This window comes from Leptinotarsa decemlineata, unplaced genomic scaffold, assembly GCF_025532065.1.
Source record: "Leptinotarsa decemlineata unplaced genomic scaffold, Ldec_3_MD MMD2_P_RNA_scaffold_12, whole genome shotgun sequence".
NCBI lineage: Eukaryota > Metazoa > Arthropoda > Insecta > Coleoptera > Chrysomelidae > Leptinotarsa > Leptinotarsa decemlineata.
The window spans coordinates 11,661,677-11,689,492 of NW_027412526.1; the positions used below are offsets into that span (position 1 = coordinate 11,661,677).

At 33.2% G+C, this 27,816-nt stretch overlaps 3 protein-coding genes across 3 annotated transcripts in view; 1 reads left to right on the forward strand and 2 right to left on the reverse strand.

Annotated features, from left to right (window-relative positions):
• Positions 1–2,808: 2,808 nt before the first annotated feature.
• Positions 2,809–11,193, reverse strand: SrpRbeta (Signal recognition particle receptor beta). Its single transcript, XM_074174246.1, has 4 exons — positions 10,988–11,193; positions 10,761–10,930; positions 10,434–10,705; positions 2,809–3,788 (listed from the first exon to the last, which is right to left on the reverse strand). Exons 1-4 carry the CDS (start codon positions 11,073–11,075, stop codon positions 3,584–3,586), a joined length of 735 nt encoding a protein of 244 aa, XP_074030347.1. The 5' UTR covers positions 11,076–11,193; the 3' UTR covers positions 2,809–3,583.
• Positions 11,194–12,009: 816 nt separating this feature from the next.
• On the forward strand, positions 12,010–21,662 carry LOC111508618 (uncharacterized). The gene is made up of 3 exons (XM_074174248.1): positions 12,010–12,190; positions 15,505–16,433; positions 20,136–21,662. Exons 2-3 carry the CDS (start codon positions 15,514–15,516, stop codon positions 20,518–20,520), a joined length of 1,305 nt encoding a protein of 434 aa, XP_074030349.1. The 5' UTR covers positions 12,010–12,190; positions 15,505–15,513; the 3' UTR covers positions 20,521–21,662.
• LOC111508622 (uncharacterized) overlaps positions 13,806–27,816 on the reverse strand; it is a 63,038-nt gene continuing 49,027 nt past the window's right edge. Inside the window, exon 8 of the mRNA XM_074174253.1 lies at positions 13,806–14,248. Coding sequence (XP_074030354.1) covers positions 13,963–14,248 — 286 coding nt within the window. The 3' untranslated portion in view covers positions 13,806–13,962. The remainder of the gene's footprint in view (positions 14,249–27,816) is intronic.

Here is a 27,816-nt window from a genome sequence, read left to right on the forward strand (position 1 = left end):
TAGCGCCACATCTCAATAAAATAATATGCAACTATCAGTTTTACTAAAATCAAACAAGAAACAACTAATTTTCATGTGCCAGAGATGTTGGAGAGTTGCTCCCAAATCTCAATATTCTCCATCAGTTTTACTAAAATCAAATGAGAAAGAAATAATTGGCATGTGCCACATACGTAAATGGAAACTATAGTATAACAATCTCCAATTGAAGGTAACTCATATACAAATTGAACTGAGAGCTAACAACAATGTTAAATGTTAGAACTAAATTCTTACCGGGGTCATTTTTATTGTCTATTCCATTGTAAATAATTGAAAAGTAAGATGATTCCATAAAATTTGCCCCCGGTAACAAGATAGCTTCTCCAATCGATAGGATGTATGAGCGAATACGTGAACCAGTTCGTTAAATACTTTGAAACATCGGTAAACTGATCAACACTTCACTATTCACTATTATATTTAACTATTCATTCGGTTTCATCATTATCAAGTGTCCTTATCTGCATAGGCGTAGTGTGTTCTGTTTCTTGTGAAAGTGACTTTGTTTTGTATTTAATGAATATATTTTATTATATTTATTAAATAGACTGGTATATTTATTAACTTTAAAATATAAGATAGAGTTGGCCGATGCTTGTTTTTCAAAATGCATCATCAAAGATTTTCATCACATTCACACTTTATTGTGAGATAATTAGTTGACCTAGTCATTAAACTCAGGTATAAATGTTCCTTAAACTCAGGTATAACTGTCATTAATTAGATCCTAGGATATTATTAGTTTCTAGGTAGATAGTAATATTTCAAAAAGCATATATAAATCACAATGTATGTAGAATTCAGTTTGTTAGTAAACACGCTTGAGAAAGCTACTGTGCAGCGAAACACGTTTTGCGGATTTGTTAATCTGTTCTAGTGAAAATCTCACAATAAAGTATTTTTCAAAATACATCAACTTTAAAATAGTTTTGAGGTAAGTAAACAACTGACAAATAGCTGAATAATATGATTGAATTTTATTATTTTTATAGTGTTGAGATGGATGCCGTAACAGGTCCAAGTAATGTACAAAGAAAACAGAAGTTTTATGTCGTTAGAAGAAAAACAGATTGTCTGTAGAGTGTACGAAAATTTAAAAAATACACTCCGTACAGTGAAAGCTGTAGCCCAGCGTTCATTTTTAACGGGAATATCCGTGTCGACAATCGCATTGTACGTGAAAAAAAGGTGACTAGGATTGTGCAAGTTCCAAAAGTACATTGTCGTGGTAGAAAAAAAATTTAATTGGACGAGTACCAGAAAAATTTTGTACGCTATATCATTCATTCTTTCTTTTTTGAGAATAAAGTGCCAACCCTCGAATCCATTAGGACAAGGGTAATGGATAATGATCTCATTCCAAAAATGAGCAAAGAGAAGTTAAGGAAAATAATAAAAGATTTAAAATTTATATATGCCAAACGATCCCGTAAATCTGTCTTAATAGAAAGAGAAGATATAGTCTCATCGCGACGGAGATATCTTCGCTCTATTAGAGAAATGCGTTCTGCTCACAAAAAGATTTGTTATCTGGACGAAACGTGAGTGAATGCTGGTCACACAGTATCTAAGATCTGGCAAGATACTACTGTAACTAGTTATCGTCAAGCATTTGTGGACGGTTTATCAACAGGGTTACGCGGACTAACGGTAAAGGGCAACGACTAATTGTCGCCCATATAGGTAGCGACAGTGTCTTTTTAGACGATAGTGCACTAATTTTTTTATCCAAAAAAACGGGGGATTATCACGAAGACATGGACGCCCAACGCGTTGAAGGATGGTTTGAATCCCTTCTTTCACGAGTTGAGACAAATTCGGTAATAGTAATGGATAACGCTTCTTATCACAACCGATTAGTAGAAGAGCTGCCCAACTATGACCACCCGAAAAGCAGACAAAAAGGTTACGACAAAAAGGAATTCCATTTTCCGAGGACATGGTTAAGGCCGAGCTTATGAGTGTCATTGAACAGCATCGTGACAGATATCGCCAGCATGTGGTGTGTTGAAGGCATCACCATTTTGAGACTTCCTCCTTACCATTGCGAGTTAAACCCGATAGAATTAATCTGGGCTCAAATTAAGGTTTACGTAGCTCGTGAAAACGTGACATATAAAATTTCTGATGTCCAACGTTTATTAGAACTCGCAATGGAACGGATACGGAAAGAAGATTGGCCTTATGCTGTAGCCCATGTGATCAAGGAAGAAGAGAAAATGTGGAGATTGGACGGGATGGTAGACACTGTTTTCGACCAAATAATAATAGATGGATTCTGAAACTTTATAAGCATAACATAAGTAATTATTTCTTTGCTTTGTAGTTCTCTTTCTATATAAAAGGATCATAATAATTATTTTGTAGATTTTTCTGTTTTTTTGAAGTACTGTATTAGGCATAATAAGAAAATGTAATCAGTTTTACCATTGACACGTAATTACCTATGTGTTTAAAATAAATAAAAATATTATTTTGGTACGCCTCTGCAGAGTTGATAAGAGGATTATCCGTTGGTCACTTCAAGTGCGACGTTGCTAATGAATCACCTTCAATTGAAAATTGTTATAGTATATGTTGGGAAATAAATTACCACTTTTCCAATATTTTTTTTGTAGGTTAAGTACTTATCTGCCCGCCCTCGTGAGAGAGATGTAAAGTGTCTCTTTTGAAACTACTTTGAAGCGTTATATTTGAAGAGTTGAAATGACTTATAATTTTTTTGAATTAGTACTGTTTTCCTTTGGATGAATGAAACCAAACAAATTATCACAAACAGTTTATTTCATTATGTCAACTCACAATATCTGATACATAATGTAAAAAAATACAAAATAACCAACAATAGTGCGAACAATTATTTTCTAATATGATGAACATTAAAGTAATATACAATCATTAAAACACGATAAAAAAATTCAAAACAACCAATATTGTCAACAATTCAATTATTTTCTCATTCAACAAACATTGAAGTGATATTTAACTATATACCATCATTACTGTCTACAGAGAAATTATCTCCATTAGCTACTCCTTTTTTTATACATTTATTTTATTGATTTATAAATAATTAACTAAAAAAGTATAATCTTCGAGATACACTCCATCTAACTTTCCCTATATGTAAAATATTATTTGATGCCGAATTTTCTAAATTCATTTTGGACTCCTCGGTACTTCTTCCAGAATTTTCTTCATCCCATTTATTGATACTAGCAACTGCATCTCTCAATGTGACCATCAAACTATTTTGCTCGGATTTAGAAGAAACATCAAACAAATTTTTCAGCAGGAACTTGTCCGATGAAGTCATTGAGATTAGAACATTGCTAGAAGCCCAGGTCTCGATTCTTAATAACAGAAATGATGTGTTCAGGCAGTCTTTTAATAAACGTCGCTTTTTTACTAATTGTTCATCGTTTATATGAATAGTTTGATAATTTGGGCAAAGTCGCCTTTCTTGTTTAATTATTTGACATTAAATAAATAGATACACATAAATTGAAAAATCAGCAATGCACGTTTTTCTCATAAATTCTCATATTTGTCTGTCTAACCATTTCTTCAATCCCTCAATATCAACAGAACCATTTTTATGGAAAGCATAACTCTCTGCTATGTCCACTTTGAGGGGCAAAGCTGCAAAATCAAAGTCTTCATCTGGGTCACCTAACATTGCAATTCGCTTAGCTTTATGATCCACTGATTCCAACTGATTGGATTTTGTGATGCGAAGAGTGTTTCTGAAATTCATACAAAATATTGTATATTTGCTTATTCATTTCATTGTTTAGAATTAAAATACCCTTTTTAAAAAACATCAAACTGAATTTTATGAACATTATAAATTTTATATCAGTGTCGTGAAAATGTATATTAATTACTGTTAAATCCAATATCTATATTTTAATCATAAACATTAAACAATACTTATTTAGATTTGTGATTAATTATAGTCAATGAGTTGTCAAAGCACTATGTCGTGTAATATTGACAAATAATGTACATATATACAAACATTCATTTCTTGTTGACAAAGTCCATATAAAAATATATTTAATACAAAAGAAACAAATAAAAAATATTGCAAACTATTTGTAATAATAACAATAATGATAAACTATGTGATGGAATTGGCTGGTACTTGTAACGCACCGTTTGAATCCTTTGGCTTAGTAATGAATAGTACCATTATTTCAACACCTCGATACTTGTTTCGATCACCAAGTGATCATCGTTAAGAAGAAGATTAAATTTCAATCACAAAGTGATCATCTTCAAGAGGAAGTTTAATCTTCCTCTTGGAAATGATCACTTGGTGATCGAAACACGTGTTTCGATCACCAAGTTATCATCGATAAGAGGAAGATTAAATTTCGATCAAAAAGTGATCATCTTCAAGAGAAAGTTTAATCTTCCTCTTGAAGATAATCACTTGGTGATCGAAACACCTGTCGAGGTGTTAAAATGACGGTTTGGTGTTGGGATAAAATTTCAGTAATACTGAATTGGCTGATATTTGATGAAAATTCAACACGTATTCAGGTAACACTTTTTTGTGAGATTTTCACTGAACAGTTCAGGTATGAACTAATTAAAAATTTAAACAATATTAAAACTACTAACTCAGTGACTAATAATTTTATCAGAGTTTGGGTACAAACTAATTAAAAATTCAGGCAATATAAAAAAAGTTTACCCACTGATTAAATGGACATGTGATGAACTATTAGCCAATTTCCACATTTGAAAATAGATTCAACATAGGGGAAGAATTCAATTTTATTGGATCATTCTGGAAAGTTTCCAAATCTATTAATTTCTAACCATTCTAAAAGATCAAGTTTCATCAATTCTTTAGTTCACAGTTGTTGTTGAACCATGTTGAACTGATATACCTCTGGCAAAAAATGGTTCACAAATGTGAAGCTACTCTTAATGTTCTTTCATTCTTTGGGAAACAGTTTTTTCCGTTTGGCCAATAAAAAGTATTGACAAGAACTGCAAGTGAACTCATACTGAAATATCCAACACTGAAGTTTTGCCTTTCCTGTTTTCAATGAATATTGTCATTTCTTCAAATGGGATAGACCAGGTAAATGGCTTGTTTTCCTGGAATTTATGGACTCAATCATTTATATCTTGTAACCGTTGTTGCAGCAACTTGTTTGATAAAACTCAGTTCTCTCTGAAAATGACTTTCTGACAATGGAGTATTTAATAATCTGTGAAGCATACTTGCTACTTATTGCTACTATATGCTGTTAGGGATGTGTCGAGGAATTATGTATGACATTGTCAGAATAAGATTTTTACGGATAATTTCAAAATCATGTTCATCATTTTAGTGATGGTCAAATCTAGAAAATGTATTGAATTATTTACTTCCATTTCAGTGATAAATTCAATTGATGGGTACAGCTAACTGCCTAGCTGTACCAGTAAAATAGACTGATATCATCTATGTACATGTATCAGTATGAAAAACTATTAATCAATTGATTATTATGTATTTAATTTTCAAGGTTATCCCCATAAGAAATTCAGCTAGCAAAGAATATTATTAGGCCTTCACTGCATTAATAACACTTTTCAATAAATTGAAAATAATTTTGAGATAGACAAATAGCAAGTAGATTCAGAATCTTCTGTTGCAGTTTTGTAAACTGTTTAGTGAAAATCTAACAATGAAGTGTTGCCTGAATAATGGCAATAAATTAGGTTGTAGAGTATTAAACATGTTCAAGTATGTATGTAAGTATATTACAATATTTCAAGAAAGATGATTGCTCATAGACCATATTCAAATTAAGTCATCTGTGAAAATTTGAGACAGAAAAATTTTTCGATACTGTTTACATTACTTTCCAGAAGTACTATATCAAACTCTATAAAATCATTCAAAAATGTTCACTCTATAGAATCGTTTGAAAAACATTTCAGAAAAATGTTTATATACTTTGATTTCTATTTTTAATTTGCCTATAGGACATGTAATTTTCAATCCCCCTTCCCTTAATAAAATGTTGCCTTAGTACTCTTTGTTATACCTTAATTGGGTGCATTTTTATATATAACAATAAATTACAACGAAATTCAGACATATTTAAAACAAATGACACAAAAAAATATCAAGGATATATAAGGGTTTCCATGGCGGTCCATTGCAAACCCATTCCTTATATCTCTACATACCAAACGGGAAACTGGACCATACCAAAACCTAAAGTACTGAGTTGTTGCATGAGTAATGAAGGCAACATTTGAACTCAGTTATTGTTGAGTGGTATATTCATATCTTAATTATTGGCACACCTCATATGTGACAATATAAATATCCTTTAAATCAGTTTATAATTAATAAACGATACCAAGGTAAATTGACGATTATAAAAAATAGTGCAAGAAAAACTAAAAATAACGATAGAAATATTCAGATGAGTTATTTGAAACAAATAATGAAAGAGAAAACTAAAAATAAAATATGAGTACAGAATTTAAAAAAAAAGGACACTAGTAAAGTAAAGGAAACAAACAGACAAATCCTACGACAAGAGCATGTTGTTGTTTTCAAAAATGTTTTTTATCAATTTATGTTTATTTTTTTGTTATCACTAAATATATTCCTTAGCCTGTTCATATTTTTTACTGCATATTTGTTGCATGGTCGATCTACACAAAAATTGTTCAAACAACACCACTATTCCTAACTTTTTCTGAATTAAACCCATGACCTGATGATGAGTTGAACACGTTAGAAATGGTAATCAACTGTCTTAGTTGTCGCCATTTTGAATTAATTTTCCCTTGAAACCTTTTATTAAGTATCCATATCATGGAGGTATATAAAAATCAGTCCATCATCTTTGGAAGTATCCTTATTAGATTAAAAGTGAAGTCATTTTATTTTTTGTATTCTCATAAAAAACCCTTTAATTTGATACAAAATAACTAGTCCGCCATGTTGGGTGGTTTGCCATCTAGAGTGACATTCATTTATCTTTCGTGGTCTTCTCAGCAAACCCTTTCAAATAACTATAGTCCGTTCATAATTTGTTGATAGCTCACTGCAAGTTTGACCCTCATTAGAGAACTGAAATACAGAGAGGACAGCTAATATGATATAATAACAAAAACCAAACTAAAACTGGCAGTTTAAGATGTCTTCGACTAACCCACCTTGTATCTGAAGAAATACAATACAGCTATAAAACTTTTAATCCGATTATGTAGGTATTTTGAGTGGAAATGAGTGACCAGTGTCGTAGAGTATATGATTAAAACATTAGTTACTTTAAATAAATAAATATATTAATATTCCTAAACTGTAGGTACTGTAAACTGTATTTTTATTTAAAAAAAATTCATTATTTTATTCAAAAATAATAAGTTACTAGCAATTTGTAAAAGATACATTTATTTAATTAATACCTATTTTTAAATGATATAAACTACGATTACTTACAAAACTATTCAAATTCAGTATCAAAAACAGGATCATCTTCGGAATCCGAGTCGTCTTGCAGGTTAATAATTAGCGGTTGTGTCTCTACAGTCGCATCAATTATATTGTCAAGATCCCACATTTTTTGTTCTTCTTCTATTGCATGTCTTACTGCATCTCGCCAATTTTGTTCTGTAATATGTTGTAAAGACTCATATAACAATTCACGTACAGCTTGTATTTTATATGACGTATTTTTTCTAGCCACATAGCTTTTCATTTGTGCCCAAATGAGTTCAATTGGATTTAATTCCCAGTGGTAGGGTGGAAGTCTAAGGACTGTGATGTTTCGTCTTTCCGCCATTTTGTTAACTACGTATTTCTTGAACTTAGATTTGTGTTGCCGGGCAATTTTTAAAAGTTCTGCTTTAACCATTCCATCTTCGTAAGGCAGGGACTTATTCCGCAGCCAGTCAATGATATCCTGTTTCTTCCACGCAGTCGTTGGAAGTCTTTCAACTAGTCGTGAATGATAAGGTGCATTATCTAATACTATAATTGAGTTTGGTGGTATATGTTCAATCATCTGCTCAAAATACTCTTCGAAAACATCAGCTGTCATCTCCTCGTGATAGTCTTTTGTGCTTTTGGATTCAAATTCCAACAAACCATGCTTAGCAAATCCTTTTTCACTGCCAATGTGAGAAACTATTAATCTACTGCCTTTACCAGAGGGTGGGGAAATACCAGTAGACCAACCTTCCATAAAGGCTTGCCTGGAGCTTGATATATTTTTATCTGTCCAAATTTTTGTGAGAGTATGACCTGCGTTTACCCACGTTTCGTCCTGATAGTAAATTGGCCTTCCTTCAGCCCGAAATTTTCGTATAGATCTTAGATACTTTCTTCTCCAATATATTATCTCTTCCCGGTCAATCAAAAGTGATTTTCGGTCTGATTTCTCCCACCGGAAATTTAATTCTTTTAAAACTTGCCACAATTTGGTTCGTCCGACATGAGGCAAATCCGGGTCGTCTCTAATTTCTTGTAAAATTTTGTTTAAGTTGGGTATTTCTTTTTTGTAAAAAAATTCGTGAATTTTCCTTCGAATACCATTTTTGGCAAATTCATCAATTTCAATAGGTTTTCTCCCCCTCTTTAAGTATTCGTTTGTATTTGGGTTAGCTATACTTTTTTTTTTTTCTTTCTGATAGGAACCTATATATTGTTGACTCCCCTACGCCCGTCATGTTGGCACAACTCTTGATTATGTTCTGAACAGTGTTTGTGGGATTCTGAGAAACCAGAGCATCTTGAACGTTCAAAACAATAGTCTTCTCTCATGGTGAATAGACAGACTTACTGACTGTACGCAACAGTACCGGTGTAAAACTTGATGATGTTGATGATGATGACGAAGCCATCGCAAGCAATCAAACAAAACAAGCAGGAACGAAAGGTACGTATATGTTTGTAGGAATATGAAAAAAAGTTACTCACGCACTGCACAAAATTCGCAAAATAAATATTAGACACGTTAATTACTGCCGTATAGACGCCGAAACACCAACGAGCCGTAAATTAAATGCGATTAAAAAATGTACTAAACCAAAAATTATTTTCGTTCTTAACAACTTCACCCTTTCAAGGCAAGTTTCGAATATAAACTGAAGCTTTATATTTAATGAATAAACACCTCAGGAACCTCCGCCTATGATTTTACGAGTTTTACGACCGTTTTATGACTTGGGCCCTCATTTTGTGCTATCGACAAATTATGAACGGACTATAGTTCACCATCTTGGGCGGCCCGCCATATTGGATTCAGAGTAACGTCATTAAATTTTTTGTATTTTTCCAGTAAACCCTTTCATTTGATACCGGCTACACAGAAGTGTGTAAAAAATAACTAGTCCACATCTTAGGCGGTCCACCATATTTGATGTAGAATGTTGTTACTTAGCTAGTCATCCAAACTAAACGTATATGCAAAATTTCAGCTCAATCGAGGCGACTTGAATAATTTTTTTAGTAACATTTGAAGCTGAAATTAGCATTTTTGTCTACACCTGAAGAGTTTTATTTATCAGACTTATGTATTTTAGTCAGCTGATCATGAACCTAAACTCAAAACTTGGCGCACTGATCTACTTTAGGTGAAAAAATTGATCAGGAACTCACTTTCACTAATAAAGAACTCCTAATTTCATGATCGGATGCTGTGAACCTTCATTAACTTGTCACATTCTCCTTTTTTATATACAAAATGTTTGACTTTCTAAAAATTGTTTCTCTTCCAGGAAACTACATCATAATAATTGTTTATGAAACTAAATGGGACTTTCACCAGTGACTTTTTGTTGTCTCTGTTGGTAGTGTTGCAAAATTAAAAGTAGAAATGAATGAGATTTCAATTAATATGACTATCGAATAGATTATGAATGCCACTTTCTTTTTCATCACTTGAAATGTGCCTTCCACAATTCATCCCATGTTTGTAGTTTGTGTAGTTTTTTATCAAGAAGATGGCTGAACTGAATGATTGTATTTATTCATTAACAAACACATGTTCTTCTATACAAAATAACTCTAGTGAAGGGACAATATAATTCAGAGCAAGCAATATTGTTTTGGTGAATAAAAGTTTTTGATTCTTTTGAAAATGCTTCAAATTTGTTAATGAAGGTTCACAGCAATGCATCATGAAAAAACAGATCATTTAACGAGTTTTAATTACCAGAAATCTTTCAACACTTTTGACTGTCTAGTGTTCGTATCTTTCATTGTAGACTAAAATGCCCCGTGATCAACAAACAAAAATATTGCTAATTGAAAAAATATCAAGAAATATAGATTGATGTTTCACATTGCTTAAAATTCACTTCAGTTATTTGCTAATCATAACTTATTGAATATTGGTGAAGCTGGTGATAAGTACACTCACAATTCTTTCTCAAAAATGGATTTGATTGCTGATGCCCCCTTAGAGAAAGTCTGATCTTGTTTGTTGCACAAAATGAGCAAATTCGGGCAGTTTCTCTGAATGACCGGATCAACTAAAATGTTATACAAGTACTCAGCAGCATCTCGTATATCATGTGGCAAAGTCAGAGAATCTACCACATAAACGATTCCCTTTGTACTGTCTTTATATTGGTCAAAAAATTTGTCCCTCAGGCGTTCATGTCCAGGAATATCGACGATTCTCAGCAATTTCTAAAACGTTTGTGTTGTAATAGTAAAAACAAAGATTACAAAACAATAATATTACATTGAAGCTGTTGACATAATTTGCAATATTTTCTTTGATAGAAGTATGACTCTGTATATGTTTGTTGTGAATTAACTGGGAAAAAATAAGAGTTTTTCCACTATCACACAATCCCGTTAACAAGATTCCTTGTCTTGAACTCTTTCTTCGTTTGTATAGTACCAGAAGGACTAAAAAAAAAAGTTTTGAAAAGTTAGCATATGGACATATCTTCAAAATTAGCATACCCAATGTAATAACTATTACAAAGATAGAAATGAATATTTTCGTGAAATCAGTTCCGTCCAATTTTACTGGCACTTTCTTTTCTGCCATTGTAATCAGATATTGACAATTTTTGTTGATATTATCTATTCAAAACTAAAATTTAAATCATTTTACCATGACCAAAGCCTAATTTCACATAAAGTCGACTTTATCATTCTATGTCAAACATGTGTGTCATGTCATGTGTTACTACCACAGAATAGTAAATATTTTGTGTTAATACTGTCAAGTAGAATGTCAACAGCAACTACGAAATCGTCACATCATATCGTTTTCCTTTGGTATAACCGATGCAAATGACAGAAAAACACTGAATCTGTACTGGTTGTAACGCTATTAGGTATATTATAATCATTATAATTTGATGGTCGCATAAGTAAAACATTGGTTATTGCCATAAAGAACCATAGTTACAAAAATTTTAATATTCATTAATACATATATCGGATGGAATAGTCTCCCAGGAATGAAAAAAATAACTCGTTATAATGAGTATTAAATTCATGAGATATTATTTAGCGAACTAGTGTTATTATTACTTATGTATCAGAAAATATGTCCATGTACAGCTTTTTCTAAGAATCTGAACCGGGAAAAAATTAAAAATTATACTTAAGAGTGGGTAAATTATTCAACAAATTTATATGTATACACTCTTATACAAACATTCATTATTCGGAGTGCTTTGTCTAGGAAATTTCCCTTGTTTTCATGTTTAGATATACTAGGACCAGACGTCATGCAGGGAGCTACTGCATCCGTGGTGACTTCGGTAAAATCTTCAAGCCGAGGCTTTAGTAGAATTTGCTCTCAATTTGACACCGTCCCTATGAAATTGCTACTTCGTATGCGAATGGAGTGGTTCGGGGAATTTTAAATTGTATTAGGGAATTTGATATTTTTTGGTTGGCAAATCTGAAATCATGCCATCTACAGTGAGAAATTTCAATTTGTCCGTTGGTAAAACAGTATTTGCTAAAAATATGTAAATAAGCGCTACCATTAACCATTCATCCATCTTGTCATTTAAAAAAACTGAGGAATTTTATTTATGTTGTCGGCTGTTGTTTTGTACTGTTCATTGAAACTTTATATAACTGTTCTTTAGAGGTTTCTGCACCGCAGAAGAGCACCGGTTTATTTTTACGAATATTATATAAAAGGTGAGTTTCTCTGATTGATTTGAAGACTTTTGGATTGTTGATTGTTTATGTTGTCGGTTTCACATGATAATATTCAACGGAAATTTGTCTGTTTATGTTGCAGTTGGATTTATTTTTACATAAAATATATTGTGATAATGAATGTGTTCATTATTTGGGGTAGTGTTCCTCCACCACACAATTTGTGATTGTGTTATGCTTGAATAAAGCATTTTATTGAAGGCACTCCCCGCTCATTTGGTTCCCTTTCAATGAGTATCACACCCTGATTAAGGAAAAGCCCATATTTTATGAATACAGTATTCACATTATTAAGCAATATAGTATTCCCACAACTTATTACAAAAAGTGGATTCATCCACCAGTCTTGTAGTGGGTTTATGCTAAGAACTAAACCCAATAACTAGTATCCAAGACTCTACCTAAGAAAAGTGCACTGTTTATGCACAAGTTAAAATAACCATAATTCATTTGATATTTCAATATACTACTGAAAATGATTCCATATTAACCTTCAACTACAAGCCCCCAAAATATATCTCGACTACACGCGTGGTGTACCTTGTACACCAATATCAAAAGTGATATAATCTTTGAATAAACCAACTTCAATATTGTTTCAATAATTCATTTCAAATACCAGGAAATGTATTGTTCTTGTCATCAAACACTATCTTGATATTCATTTGTAAAGTGATACATTATTCTGGACAGGATATTTTGGTTTCAGCCTGTTTTTTACATACGCTCTTGCTGCATGAAGTACAAGTCATTATTGTTATTCCATTTTTTCGCCTCACAAAAATAGCACCTCCTCGTTATTTTCGCGGCTGGTTTTCATCAGGGCCTGGCTCAGATTTTCTGTACTTTGAAAGAAGCATTTGGATATCGGAAGGTAAAGTTTTTATTTCTGCTTTTTCTGAGAAATATGGTGTCATCAGGGACATGGCTATATTTCTGTGGATTTTCAGAATAAATAGCATTATATAAATAGCGGTCTTTGAAAATGAATGTTCGACAATATCATGATAACATTTATCCAATCCAATATGAGTATAATGTTAAATACTAAATCACGAAACGAAACATGGTTACAACATACTTACATAATTGCACAAGTGGTGTATTCTGTTCACTGTAGTGATTTGCGACACCGAGGGTACTCCAGTCTGAACAGTTTATGAAAACATATGGTTTGTTTTCAAATAGTGGTGTATACAATACACCTAAGCGTATACGTGAGGTTAACAAAGAAATGTTCAACACTCTTCCATTAATTTTTTCCATAATTATAAAAGGTACCTATGCTTAATTATGATGCACTATTTGGAACCTTTGGTGTAGTAATATATATTACTGGAGTTTATTCCAACACCAAACCGTCATTTTTAACACCTCTACACGTGTTTCAATCACCAAGTAGTCATCTTTAAAGGGAATATTAAACTGAAGATGATCACTTGGTGATTGAAACGCCTGTCAAAGTGTTGAAAATAATGGTTTAGTTTTGGAATTAAACTCCAGTAATATTCAGGTAGGGGAAGGTAGGGTAAAACTAGGTATATAACGTTTGATGGCTTTTGGAAACTTTTAATTTCTGGCTAAAAGAACTAAAAATATGTACACAAAGCCTTTAATTATAGGCGCATCCATATATAAAATTAAAATGTCATGAACGTTGAAGTTTTTCTTTTAATAATTTTTAAAGAAATAAACTCAGATCACCCAGTTCCATCCTACCGGTAGGGCAAAGCTGGGTACATATGTAAATCCTACGGGGATGTGAAAATAATTAAACTTTTCTGAAAAACAACTATTAAACGTTCTGTGATAGAAATATAAATTAATAAAAACAATATTAAGTCCATCAAGTCCATTGTATGTGTGGTGTGGCCATCAAGAATCAGGAGCACTGGATTCTCCGCACTTGGACGAGAAAATTCAATAAACTTTTGGAACCAGTATATAAATATTTCGGCGTTAATCCAACCACTCGGGTGATTCTTGGCAAAACTTCTCGGAGGTGCTTCATCAAGAAGAAGAGGGTTGTCTCTTGCCCTGGAAAAAATAAACATTGTTAGCAATAAATTACCCAAGGCGCTCATACAAGTCTCCACAATTACAAGTACCCCTTACTTAGCAGATGATAATGCACCATCCTGCTTTTTTCCTCGACAGGCAAGCACTTTAAAGGGTTTGTTAGGCACTGTGGTAATGTCCGTTTCATCGACATTGTAAATGTTTATGGAACAAAAATTGTGTTTGTTGTATAGGTCCTCTAGTCAATCGAAAAACTTGTTAACTACCACCTTGTTGAAACCCATCGCCCTGTACATTGAAGTTTTTTCGGGAAAGCCCATTAAAAGCCCTGTATTTTCATAGTAATAGCATAAACTATTGCAAAAAGAGTTTAAAAGTAAATGAAAATGATATTTACTGTAAAAATTATTTTTCTAATCAAGTAGCAAAAAGCATAATTTAAATTCTGGTGGGACAGAACCACCTGTTATTGAAAACATGAAGTTAGCAAACAATATGAAAGGCTAATTAACATAATAATTACCTGATTTTTCTTAAATTTACTGTTCGAGATATTCTGCACTATAACCTAACAAACTTAGTAAGGCTAAACTATTCAAATTTATTAAAATTCACTGTCGTCAAACAGAAGAAAATTTCTTCTCCTGAGGATGCTAACTGTTGGCGAAACGCGCGTCGAGTGCAAAAATATCAGTTTGGTGTTAGGGCAATTGATATCGAAAAAAGTTATTCAACTTTCACACCAAAGGTTCCAATCTCATCGTTATTTTCCATATGTTGGATATCTCTACGCTAGCTTGTCTGAATACATTGTTGGACAACATGTATGCGGCTTCTTTGAATTTCCTCCTGAACCAGTGTTCCTCCCTGTGTATGATCTCAGATTGGGACCATTTGGATGTTATGGTGATGGGTCCAAACATGCTCTGCTATTCCTGATTTGCTGGTTTCCCCTCTCTGTGTGTGTTTCTAGATAAAAAAATCCTGTTTTGTGAAGTTATATTGATTACATATTTTATGTAAGTTCTTACACCTGTTAACCAATCAATTGTTTTGCTTATATTCGAATATTTTTCAACGTATATTAGGAAAATTTTCTGCTTAATAAATCATTCATTAAATTTTCATTTTTTACGGTTATCATTCAGTTGAACTATTGTGTCACAAATTTTAAACTTTGTGAGTAGAAACTGATCATTTAATATATTTTTTATGTTTGAACTATTTTATCCAATTTTGAAATTATGAGTCAATATTTTTTTTTCATATAAGAGACTGTCCCAATGGAAGATAAAGCGGAAACGTGTCAGAGTGATGACAAAAAAACTGAGGAATCTAGTCAGAAACCAACTGCTGATGACAATTCTGAACCGGCAAAGGTTGACCTAAAACTGAGCCCTGATCAGAAAAACTTGAGGAGCAGGTCAAGAACTCCTCAAAAGAAAGTAGAAGAATCAAAGATGTTGCAAATAACACTGCAAAAGATGGATGTAGAAATGAACGGAAAAGACTTGGTAGAAGAAAACGAAAAGACTGAGGAAGAATCTGCTGTCAACAGTGAAAAATTGGATACTGAGGATGTTGTTGAAGAAGATGCTGATAAAATTGATTCAGAGAAAATAGAAGAAAACGGTCAAAGCTCGTCTTTGTCCCATGACAAAACTGAAACAGAAAGCAACAAATCTGCTAACAGTACCCCCAAAAAGAGAACATCTCCCAGGATCGAGGCTAGTTTGAAAAATGCGGAGAACTTCAAAAAACCAGAAGATGTTGAACCAGAGAAAGATTCTGTGGAAATGGATCCTCTCGTCATCACAGATGAGCCTGATCCCGAGTTACAATTTGACGAAAATTCAGATATGGAATCTGGAAAGGGCTCGCCTGTTATCCAAAGATGTGTGACGCGACGTTCGCAAACCCGGAACATTCCCACACCGAGAACTCCGAAAATTCCGGAACAAGACCAGGAGATGGAGAAGGCTGAAAGTCCCACCGAGGAGATAGAGGTTCAAAAAGAGGTTCTTCTGGAGACGAATATTTTCAATAAGACTAGCGACTCTACTGATGTGACTGATGTGTCGACCAAAGTTCAAGTAGGTAGTGATGTCACCAGGTTGGAGTATACACAGAGGAACCTTTCTATTCCTGAGGATACCACCTACTTGGATATCACTAGAGAGCGGTCGTTAAAGGAAACATTAAGGTAACATTATCTTTTATATTAATTTTTATTCATTCATGAATATAGAAGACAGTTTTACCAAAAAAGATAACTTGACAAACATCAATTTACAGTCACAGAAGCTAATGTAAATGGTTTGCTACTATAAGGTTCGTTCCAACCTTGAGTCACAAACAGATTTCCAACTGTTTGTAAATCGTTGACAATGCGCATGTCTGGTAAATATTGGTTTCTGATTAATTTGAAATTTCTGATTGGAACAGCTGATAGTTCAACTGAAGTTTGGCATGGAATTTCAACATAACCTTTAAAAATAATTTGGGAAAGAAAGTTTTTGGCTTTCTACTACTCCATCTTAATACAAAAAAAGGGGATGAGGGAATCTTCCAAAGAAAGGAAGGAAGTAATCAATTTGAAAATAAGTAACTCTATACATGGATGTGTAGATCATGCAAAGAAGTAACTTTCAGACACAAACTGAAAGAATGTCCTCCTGAAACAGCTACTTTCATATAAACATTGAATTACATGAAAGAAACAAAAAAATCTTTCGAAACAAATACTTCTGAATCAACACTGAATTATACAGAAGATACTTTTCTCTACTTAGTTTGTATTTCAAACATTCCACAACGAATGTCACTCCTAAAAATATAACCCCTTCAATTCTTTGAAAATAAATCTATTCAAGTGTATTTCTGGAGAGTAAAAGAAGGTTGCAGTATTTTATATCTCTATTCTATTTACTTATCAACATGGAACTGGGAGGTCACCGCAATAATTAATTTGTGTAATTAAAGATGTTCATATTATAGGTTCACTTAAAGAATTCCCAATTTTTCCTGCGCCAGCAAATACATAATTTATTTTATAACAATTTTTGCAGGTTATGTTGTTTGTACGTTGCATGAACATAAAACAGAAACAGTAATACGGAATACGCATGCGTCAGATTGATGGTTAGAAGACAATCCTCAAACCATTCTGATAGATTTCGAACAGGTTTGAATCTTGGATGGAACAGAAAACTGATAGTTTACTAATGGTTGGAAACTCACGTTGGAACGCAATCACATTACTGCGCAGAATCCTGACTATCAGAAACTGTTTCTGACGCTGGTTGGAATGAACCTATAGGCAGAGCATATTCCAGTGGAAATTTAAAAGCTTATAACTTTCATTCTCAAAAATTGATATCTCCCTGATTATATTCCCCTTTTAATTTAATGAAAATACTTTTGTCTAATTTCCACTAATAATTTTATTTTTACGACCAGTTTCCGGTTTTATCCTACTAATCAGAGTTTATTACTACTAACCAGGAATCATTGACATAGAAGTTGATTTGTTCACCTGTAATACGCATCATGAAATCTCTCTTTTTGCATAACTGTTTCACTCATTTATTTACAGAATGTATTTTTTATGTATAAGAAAACATGAAAATAAGTATTTATGTTTCACTAATTCACTACTGAAGTGCTAATTCATGTACAATTAAAACTTCTTGCTCACTTGAATGAATGTTAGGTAACCCAAAAGACAAGATGTTGGAAAATGGAAAGTCAAGGATATATGAAGTAAGCTGTGAGGACTGTGACAAAATTATATTGGTCAGACTAAGCAAACCATTGAAACTAGTTTGAGAAAACACGCAGCACATATCCGATTACGAAGCCCAGAAAAATCTAATGTCTGAAATTGTTGATATTGGTACATGTCACTAGATTTTTGGATGCTTTCGAAAGTCTGGCAAAGTGTGGCAAAAGAATTATGAATGCTGACAAAGGTGACATTCCAAACAGCCCAAAGTTGACCTTTTAAATAATAATAATAATATTTTATTATCTCCTCAAGAGGTAATATAACTATCACATAAAGTTGAAAATAAATACTCTAGTGGGTATGATGAAATTCCCACTTCTTTGATGAGAAGAAGTATACTAAGCATAAGTGAAATTATATCATATATCACAAATAACTCCATGAAATATGGGGTCTTCCCTTCAAGAGTGAAACTATCCCTAGTGAAGCTATTTATAAAGAGGGGAATTCTGAACTTATGGTAAACCATCGACCTATAAATATTCTACCAAGTTTTGCAAAATTATTTGAGCTAGCTATGTGTAATAACATTACAAATTTTCTATATAAATGTTATATAATTAGCAATAACCAACACGGATACTTACTAGAGAGATCAACAAACAGTGCAATATTTCAATTTACTCAAAATATAACAAACTTAATGGGAAGAAAATATTTAGCACTTGGTATGTTCTTAGATCTGTCAAAGGCATTTGACTGCTTGAATTACGAGATATTTATAAAAAAAAACTAGAACTATATGGTATAAGAGGAAACTCACTGAAATGAATTGAATCTTACCTAACAGTTCGCCAACAAATAGTAACTATCGACAAATATGGTCGAACATACAAATCTGAGAATGCAGCAGTGAAAGTAGGAATACCCCAAGGAAGCATTGTGGGTCCCTTGTTATTTATCATCTACATGAACGATTTATGTTATCATTCAAACCCACATAATTCAATTACAGTCTTTGCTGATGACAGTGATTTATTAATAGGCCGTGAAACATAACCTGAAGTAGTAAAAACAGGTATGGAAATGTTTAATGATACAAAAGAATGATTCACTAGAAATAGGTTAATTTTGAATTAATGTAAAACTAATCTTATACTTTTTAGAACGAATCAATTACAGATAGAACGACCTCAAAATTTGAATATTGAAAACATTACTATAAAATATTCAGAAGACACCAAATTTCTAGGACTTCATATCGATGAATTCTTGAAATGGAACAAACAGATTGATTATACAGCTAACAAATTGAGCAAAATTTCGTATGGACTAAGGGTGGTTCATAAATATCTCAACAAAGAACCGGTGAAAATTCTATATTTTTCCAATTTTGAGTCTGTAGCTAGATATGGAATCATATTTTGGGGAAGCAATAGTAATATAAATAAAATATTTGTAATTCAGAAAAGAGCAATCAAGAGTAATTTGAAGTATAATCAATCGTGTAGATATGTTTTCAAGAATAATGGGATAATGACGATATATGCTCTTTATATTTATAAATGCTTAATGTTTGTATTAAAAAATAGGCCATTGTCGCGATCCTTTGTTCCAGTCGTATATTGTGGTTTTCAATGATTTTATTAGGTGAACATTTAAAGGTTTTGATAATCCTGTATCACAAAGCGTCTTGCATTCATAAAGTTTGTTTTTGACTATTTTACGTACAGTTGAGAAAGGAATTTCGGTCAAATCTGATGTTGCTTGTAATAGTTTGTTTCCCTCGAAACCAAACTTGAGATGTAGATTCTTATATATATACATTGGAACATAATCTCTGTGTTTCAATATTCAAATGCATCCGAATTTCATTCACTGATATCTTTTTTTCGCATTGTTCACCATCGCTATTGGAATCACTACACTGGAAAAAGTCTGCGTTGCTATCACACTTGTTATTACTATCAGTACTTGTCCAAGGACGCCACATTCTAAACAGATAACAAGAATTTCAACTAATTATAACTGTACCAATATCGAATTCCAACCCTGAAATTGCAATCAGTACCTGAACTGAACAACAGTCAGCCATTGCTGAGACAGTTAACATCCCATTTGTATTTTCTGGGATATAAATAGTGATCAATTGATGATTATTGTTGTTTTTTATTAAAGGTGTCTCTCAGCAAGGAGACCAATTAGACCAATAGACAACTACCGTCGCGCTACATTGAGGAGTACCCAGCAAAGGTCAGATTTGAATACGCAGAACCAATCCCAAGATTCAATCGACCAAGCAAGAACCGGTGTCAAGCGAAAAGACAGGAGCTCCACCCCAGAAGAAACCAAGAAGTTCAGGGGCGAGTCCCCAGGCCGAACTTCCCTATTTTCCAGCCCGTTCACCAGCATTAGGAGTAGGTTCAAGTCTGACTTACCTTCGAGTACGCCGAAGCTGTTAGGATATAGGGATGCTGGGAGCAATCTTCATTATGAGGAGGATTTGCAGATAGCAGATAGAAACGGTGCCGATGAAAAAAACAGCTGGTGTTCTGTCATGTAGTTTTGTGATTGTTGTTGGGCTCGTTTCATAGAAGTTGAGGTACAAAAAGTATTTCTTTTTGAAGCATTCGTCAGAATGGTTTGAGTTTATTGATGAATGTGATGTATTAAATTTGGAAAACGTAGCCTCCCTTTTAGACCAAAGAAGGGGCTATGTGTTGAAAATTATACTCAATATTGTTTACATTCGTTTGAAGTTTTTTGTATTTTTATGTATCATCGACAGTTTTGAAATTTTTGATGAATAAGAATGTTCAGATGCCGACTTTGTAATTTTTTATAGCATGACTAAGAAAAAGTTTATATAAATTATACTCTTTTTCCTTCTTCATTTGGTTGTAGTTTGAGGTGTCTGAAATAAATCATATGAAATTGGAAATTGTAAAAAAATATCTTGTTATAAACTAGTATATTTCAATATTCTATATACTTCATACCTTTTTATTTAGGTGGATTATTTGAACTTCATTTTGTTCTTTTCTATATGGTTCATTTTTCCTCAATGTAAACATTGTATGTTCCTTGGGAAAATAAATTGTTGGCTTACTGAAATAATTTTGTTGAGAAATATTCTGGTGAAGAAAATTTTTAGAACTTAACAAATACTGAAACACACATATATTGCGCCAGGTTTTTTTGAGAGCTTTGCTCGAGGATTAATTTTTTTTTATTATAATCAAATTCATTTGAAAATATAACTATTTTCAGAACATATATAGGTTATCACTAGTTTGATATGGTTTACTGTAACTTTGGGCGACACATGGTTCCTAGTAGCTATTGATGTCTGTAAAGAAAACCACCAATTGGATAATTTTACACCAGTTGAATCTGATGTAAGAAACAAATATATTGATTATTGGTGATTACATTTAAAGAGCAAATGATATTATACAATTAATATAAATTACACCTAATTTTTTTTATTATGAATTGTGTGTTGCATTAAAAAGTCAGTTTATTCAGACATATTCAAACCTCATTTATTCGAGTTACAGTATCTTTTTTCATCCTTGATAGTTTTCAGCTAGGAGGATTTTTTCCACAAGGCTACAAGCTGAAGGTGGCTTTATAAGTATGGAGTTTTTGAAAATATTAATGCAAGAAAAAAGGCTCAACAATCAAGAATAGAGAGAGGAATTATTAAAGAAACCAAAAGAATCTGACTTCAAAATATATTTTTCTTCAACTTAGATAAAAAAAACTAACTAAGTTATTATTGCTACAACATATATGTTGGAGCAGTTATACTGTCAAGAAATTAATTACTAAAGAATTTATACAAAAGATATTATAAGTTCTGTAATTCTACAGGAATAAAATGAAGAAAATTAAGAATTTATTGTTGAATACTGGAGTATTTGTCTACAATAATATATATATATATATATATATATATATATATATATATAAAATATATATATATATATATATATATATATATATATATATATATATATATATATATATATATATATAAACTGGCAGTATTTTCTACTCCCATCAAAATGGAAGAAACGAATAATACTTTTTTTGACATTTAAGTCATAAAAGGATATGGACAACTTTTTTTTGATAAGTGAAAAATAAGGGTTACGGTTGGTGATGAGAAGTATCAGCACGGAAATTCTCATAAGTAATGCTGCCTGAAATTCTACAAAATAATTCAAGAGGGATAAGATCTGAAGGCCTGGGAGGACATGTGATAGGGTCTATCGTTACCATTTATTTGAGATTGCAAATTTTCACCACAAGCAACGCACGAATCCATTACATATAGTTTACTTGAGTATCAGCTAGTGCAAGGATTAGCTTATACACTTCGAATATTGCTTTTCTGATCTCTAGTGTGTTGCCAGTGTTTTGTGTCATTTTTAAACCTATATAATCAGTATTAACATTTATCTCAACAAATAGTAATTTTTACATTATTACAAAATATATACTAAAACTTTCGTTGTTCAAACTGTCATGTTGCATTTTTGCTCAAAACTGAACATGCTTGTTAATGGTGCCAATTTATTTGACTTTATACTATTTGCATTTACTATATTCTTTATAGATGAAGAACTTTTTTTATGAAACGAGTCCTTGAAGCCCAAAGAATAAATGTTCTCAAAATGAGTCATTTTAGTATTCAGAAGAACTGTTAGTCTTGCTCTGTAGACCCTGCTCATCCATTCTGAAACTGTAGTGCAGATTTTCATATTTTATATAAGTTATCATTTCTGATACATTAGTTTGTGTCGAATGTTAATGTTCAACCTTTTCACATTTTTTGACAAATATTTTTATTTTCAACTCGAAGTTTGAACGTTAGGTTTTTATTCTTTGAATTTTGTATGTTTATTATCAATATATATCTATATTCAAAATAATATTTTGTATTTTTTTTGGGATGATAATAATACAGTTCCAGATGATGAAACAAATGTGATTCTTGTAGATAGGAGGAATGAAAAAAATTCTTCTACCGTTTGAAATTATTCATTTCTCCGAAAACCTTAAGTCATATAGGCTTGTCATGAAAGCGGTGAAAGCGTAGAGTTTTCCTGGTCATTGCCAGATATTTCTTCAACGACAGCTTCCCAGGGTCGCCCAGGGTGATCCTGGCATGATTGCATACTTTGATTCCATCCTATCTCTTTAGGGATTGAACATGGGTGTGACGTTTGGCTAGTTCCGCAATTGTCGCAGGCATCAGGCCGTAGGTGTACTGGTTCATATTGAGGTATTGATAATAAGAAAGTAAGCAAAAACCATAGCAATGATCTTTTCAGATGGTATCCTTTAAAAAACGGCAAATAATTTCCGTGGTAACGTTAGTTTAAAACGCCTTGTCAACTTGATTTGTATGTTACAATATTAGTTGTCAGTATTTTAATTTAAGTTTAAAGTTCGTTAATTTCAAGTCTGATAAATGGTTAGACTAACTGAAATGCATAAAATAACAGTTTTACAAATAATTGGTTATGGAGATAAAATCCGAACACAACAGGAAGTAGCTCGCCTATTTTATGAGAAATTTCCTAACTTACCACCCCATATCTCAAGGAATAATAAGCAAAATAGAGAAGCAGTTTCGCGAGCTTGGTCATGTGGAGCAGATAAAAAAAGCACCTACTAATGCAATCAGTGATGAACTAAAACTAGATGTGATTCTTGAGTTTGAGGAAAACCCACATACCCATCGAGTAGACAGGCATCAACTACATTCAATGTTAGCCATGGATCCCCTGGGAGAAGAAAATATTAAGAGCATTTAGTTGTTGGTTCACAGATGGATCAAAAACACCTTCCGGTGCTGGTGCAGGTGTTTTTAGTCGCAGACCCAGGACAGAGATATCTACCTGCCTAGGAACTTATGCGACTGTATTTTAAGCGGAAATTTACGCTATTGAATTGTGTGCAGTGAGACTGGATAAATACAACCTCACACACAAGTCAATAAAAATATTCTCGGACAGTCTCGGAAGCTCTTGGCTCCTACCGAGCAACGTCTAAATTGGTAGAAAATTGCCAAAAACAATTCTCCTCGATAGGAAGACTTAACAGATTGTCTCTGGTCTGGATTCCTGGCCATACTGGCCTGGAAGGTAATGAAGCTTCTGACTCTCTTGCAATCGCCTTGGGCTTTGCCAAACAAACATTAAACACCTGGATGAAAAGAAGATTTATGGACTTCTGGCAGAATCTTTCAGGTTTGGCTCACTCTAAGGTGTTTATCCACTCTTCGAAGCTTGATACCAAATAGGTTTTGGACTACAGTAGGGATGAACTACAATGTCTAACAGGCTTTCTCACTGGTCACTGTCATTTGAATCATCATATGCAGAGACATGGACTGTCGGAAGACAGTGTGTGACGCCTGTGTTTGAAAAATGATGAAACGACAAAGCATATACTTTGTGCCTGCCCCACTGGAGACCGAATCAGGTTCTTAGAGTTCGCGGATCCGTACTCCTACCATCTGACCTAAAAGACCACTCACCATAAAAACTATGCGGCTTCGTTAAGAAGCTGGGTTTATTTGGCCGAGTGTGAATAGGTGTGAGCCACAATAAACCCTTGCGGGTTGTAGTGGAAGGTCGAATAGACCCACTCACTTCAGACCTAACCTAACCTAGCCAAACATTGAAACTAAACATATTAAAAAAAATTAAATGCATCTTTCTAAAATGATACCTACTCAGAAGCTCATGGAAGATGATTCTGATAGACTTATTTTTGTGAGCAAATGATGGACATGTTGGCTAACAATATCATCCAATTATAAGACGTTATGTTTTCTGTTAAGTGTACTTTGTCTCTTAACGGTCATGCTAATCGCCAAAATGGCCGCTACTGGTCAACGGAAAATCCTCACTGGATAACAGAAGAACATACGCAATATCCTCAAAAGGGTAATGTTTGGGCAGGGATTGTAGGAAATCATATCATTGATCCCTTTTTCATTGAGGGCAACTTGAATGGCAATAAATATTTGGCACTACTTCAAAATGATGTCAAACTAAGTTTAACAAATTTATATCCTGATCCAGGAAATCCTCAAGTTCCAGTGAACACGATATGGTTGATGTCCAACCAAGTTGATGTCCGACAATACCCCAATACATTTCCCAATCGGTGGATAGGGAGGCGAGGATCGATTGAATGGCCAGCACGATCACCTGATCTTTCATCATTAGATTTCTTTTTATAGGGATATGTGAAGAGCAATATGTACAAAACTAAATCTTCAGATTTGAATAACTCAAAAGAACGAATAACATTCGCGGTGAATATTTTGAACATCTACTTCGTTAACATCCATAGTTCTTTTTCGTATTCTTCATTTCATTACGTTTTAGACTACATTTTAGATTTTGAATGTATTTTATCGAATTTCAGTAACCACATGATTTCAATTTATTTGATCTTAATTGTTGCAATAAACTTGAAAGCGATAATATTTTTGAATAGAGAATGAAGATACCTTTCAAACGATATATCACAAACTTATTCTTCCCATTTAAAATATTGGTGGTTGTACCTGTCATTCGAAAGGGGTTGAAGGTAGGGGTGGCATTTTTACGTTGAAGAATGGAATTCTTGGAATCGCAGCCCGCGTTTGGTGGCCTGGTTTTCGTGAGGCTTCTACGGATAGTGGATCTGAAACAGGTTTAGATGTTATACTTGGACCCAATTCTTTTTATCTTTTCCGACAATCCTCTGATGTACAAGTACATGACTTTGGAGTAACCATTCCTTTGAAGGTCATTTTTGATGATGCCTAGTTCCTTTTCGAGACCTTCCTTTGTATCACAAAGCCCGAAAGCACGGTCTAGTAGAGTCTTGATGATTCCTCTCTTAGTCGATTGATGTTGATTGGATTCCTGGTTCAGATACTGCCCCGTGTGAGTGGGTTTTCGGTATACAGATGTTTCCCATTTAGTGTCGGTCCTCTTCTCCCAACAATATATATATATATATATATATATATATATATATATATATATATATATATATATATATATATATATTTATATATATTTATATATATTGGCTATAACAGATGAAAGTGGCGATCCCATTGGCAGTCCCTCATCTTGTGTAAGGAGTTCGTCCTTCAGTTGGAAGTAGCAGTTTCATACACAGCATTCTAGTAATTCCATGATTACTTGTATCGGTAAGTTTGTTCTATCTTTCACGTCCCCATCTTCGAATAGCTTCTTTTGTATGATTTGAAGTGCTTCTTCGAAAGGAACGTTGGTGTAGAGGCTTTCCACGTCGAAACTGATCAGAGCAGGATCAACTGATCAACCAATAGAGATGGATTTGGAGTAATGTAAAAATTCAATAAATCACTTTTCGAAAATTTAAAATTGGGTCTATATTTTCATTGGCATACTTTATAGAGAATTCAACTATCAGATCCAATCGAAAAACAAATGAAATATATCCAATATACTTTTGCCCGCTAGATCTGATTCGATATGTTCTTTATCACTTTTTTCAATATTTGTTGGACCATGAGTGTATTGAATTTCTCCCTTAGTCCATAGAGGTTTATCATCGGATCGATTAGAGTTCGAAGAAATCAGTTTAGCTCGTTTCAAGGCGAGAGTTTTTTCATCTCATGAGTTATCTTGATCGTTATTTGTTTCGTCACAATCAATATCATACTCAGGTACATGGTATTTCGTATGTCCCAGCACTATTAACGCATTGCATATTACTTTCAGGCAGAGGAGACTCTTCGTCAATAGTTTTTTCATCAGTGAGTAAATCTACCTCTGGAGGAACATACACAACATCGACTGAAAGATCTGAAATTGAATTCTTGTTGTAATGAACGAATGCGAATTTCGAATTTGAGAATAAACAGAATATGACACAACACATGAAAATCAAAATAGATACTTTTCACATACCTCTCTCCAACTCATCTACAACCTCCTCTGAAGCTGCTTCTTATTCATTCACAGTCAAATACTTTCTGAACGACATTTTATTCACACACACAACTATCTACTGATCAATCTGGGTGAAGACTCCACTTTCGAGATTCTCATACAAATATTGCAGACAGATCCAAACAGGAATTTCCTTGTTAGATTCGTCAATATCATATTTGTATCTACCAGTGTTTCGTAAACGAACCACGTGATATCTAGTATTTATCTTCATTTCAATATAAAAAAACTGTTTACTTCAACATTTAGCTTCTAAAACTATCCAGAATTGAATTTTGAGAAAAAAAATCAATCAAACATTAGTTGAAGTTTCATCATTGTTTACAAAATTATAAGTTGAACAGTTAGGCTTGAATAACCATGTTGTGGAATTGGCCGCGGTGGTAGTGCGGAAGACCGTGGGTTCGATTCCTGCTTCGACCAGATATTTTTCTTGAGAGAATTCATCTGGTTGAAGCTGGGATGATTCTGCAACCATGTTAGGAGTCACACGTTAAAAGGTAAGACCTCGTTAGTCCTTAGCTCGCACAAGTTTCTCAACTTCTGAGAGTTGTTCGTATGGGGGCGACAGCTGATTAACGGAAAAACAGATAACAGATAATTTAAAGGATATAGATTGGATTATTGTTGAAAGATCTAGCATAGAAACTGAGCTTAAGAGCTTATTTTTCTCCCCTCGAAGCAAAAATCTGTTAGTTTACATGGTGGTTGAATGCACCACTGCTTGGAAATGGGTTAAGAAAGCAAAAACTGCAAAATAAATGAATAAAGTGTCTATACGTTCGTATAGCAAGCGCCAAACGTGATGGCGAGCGATTGCGCAGGTATAGACTCTTCCAACT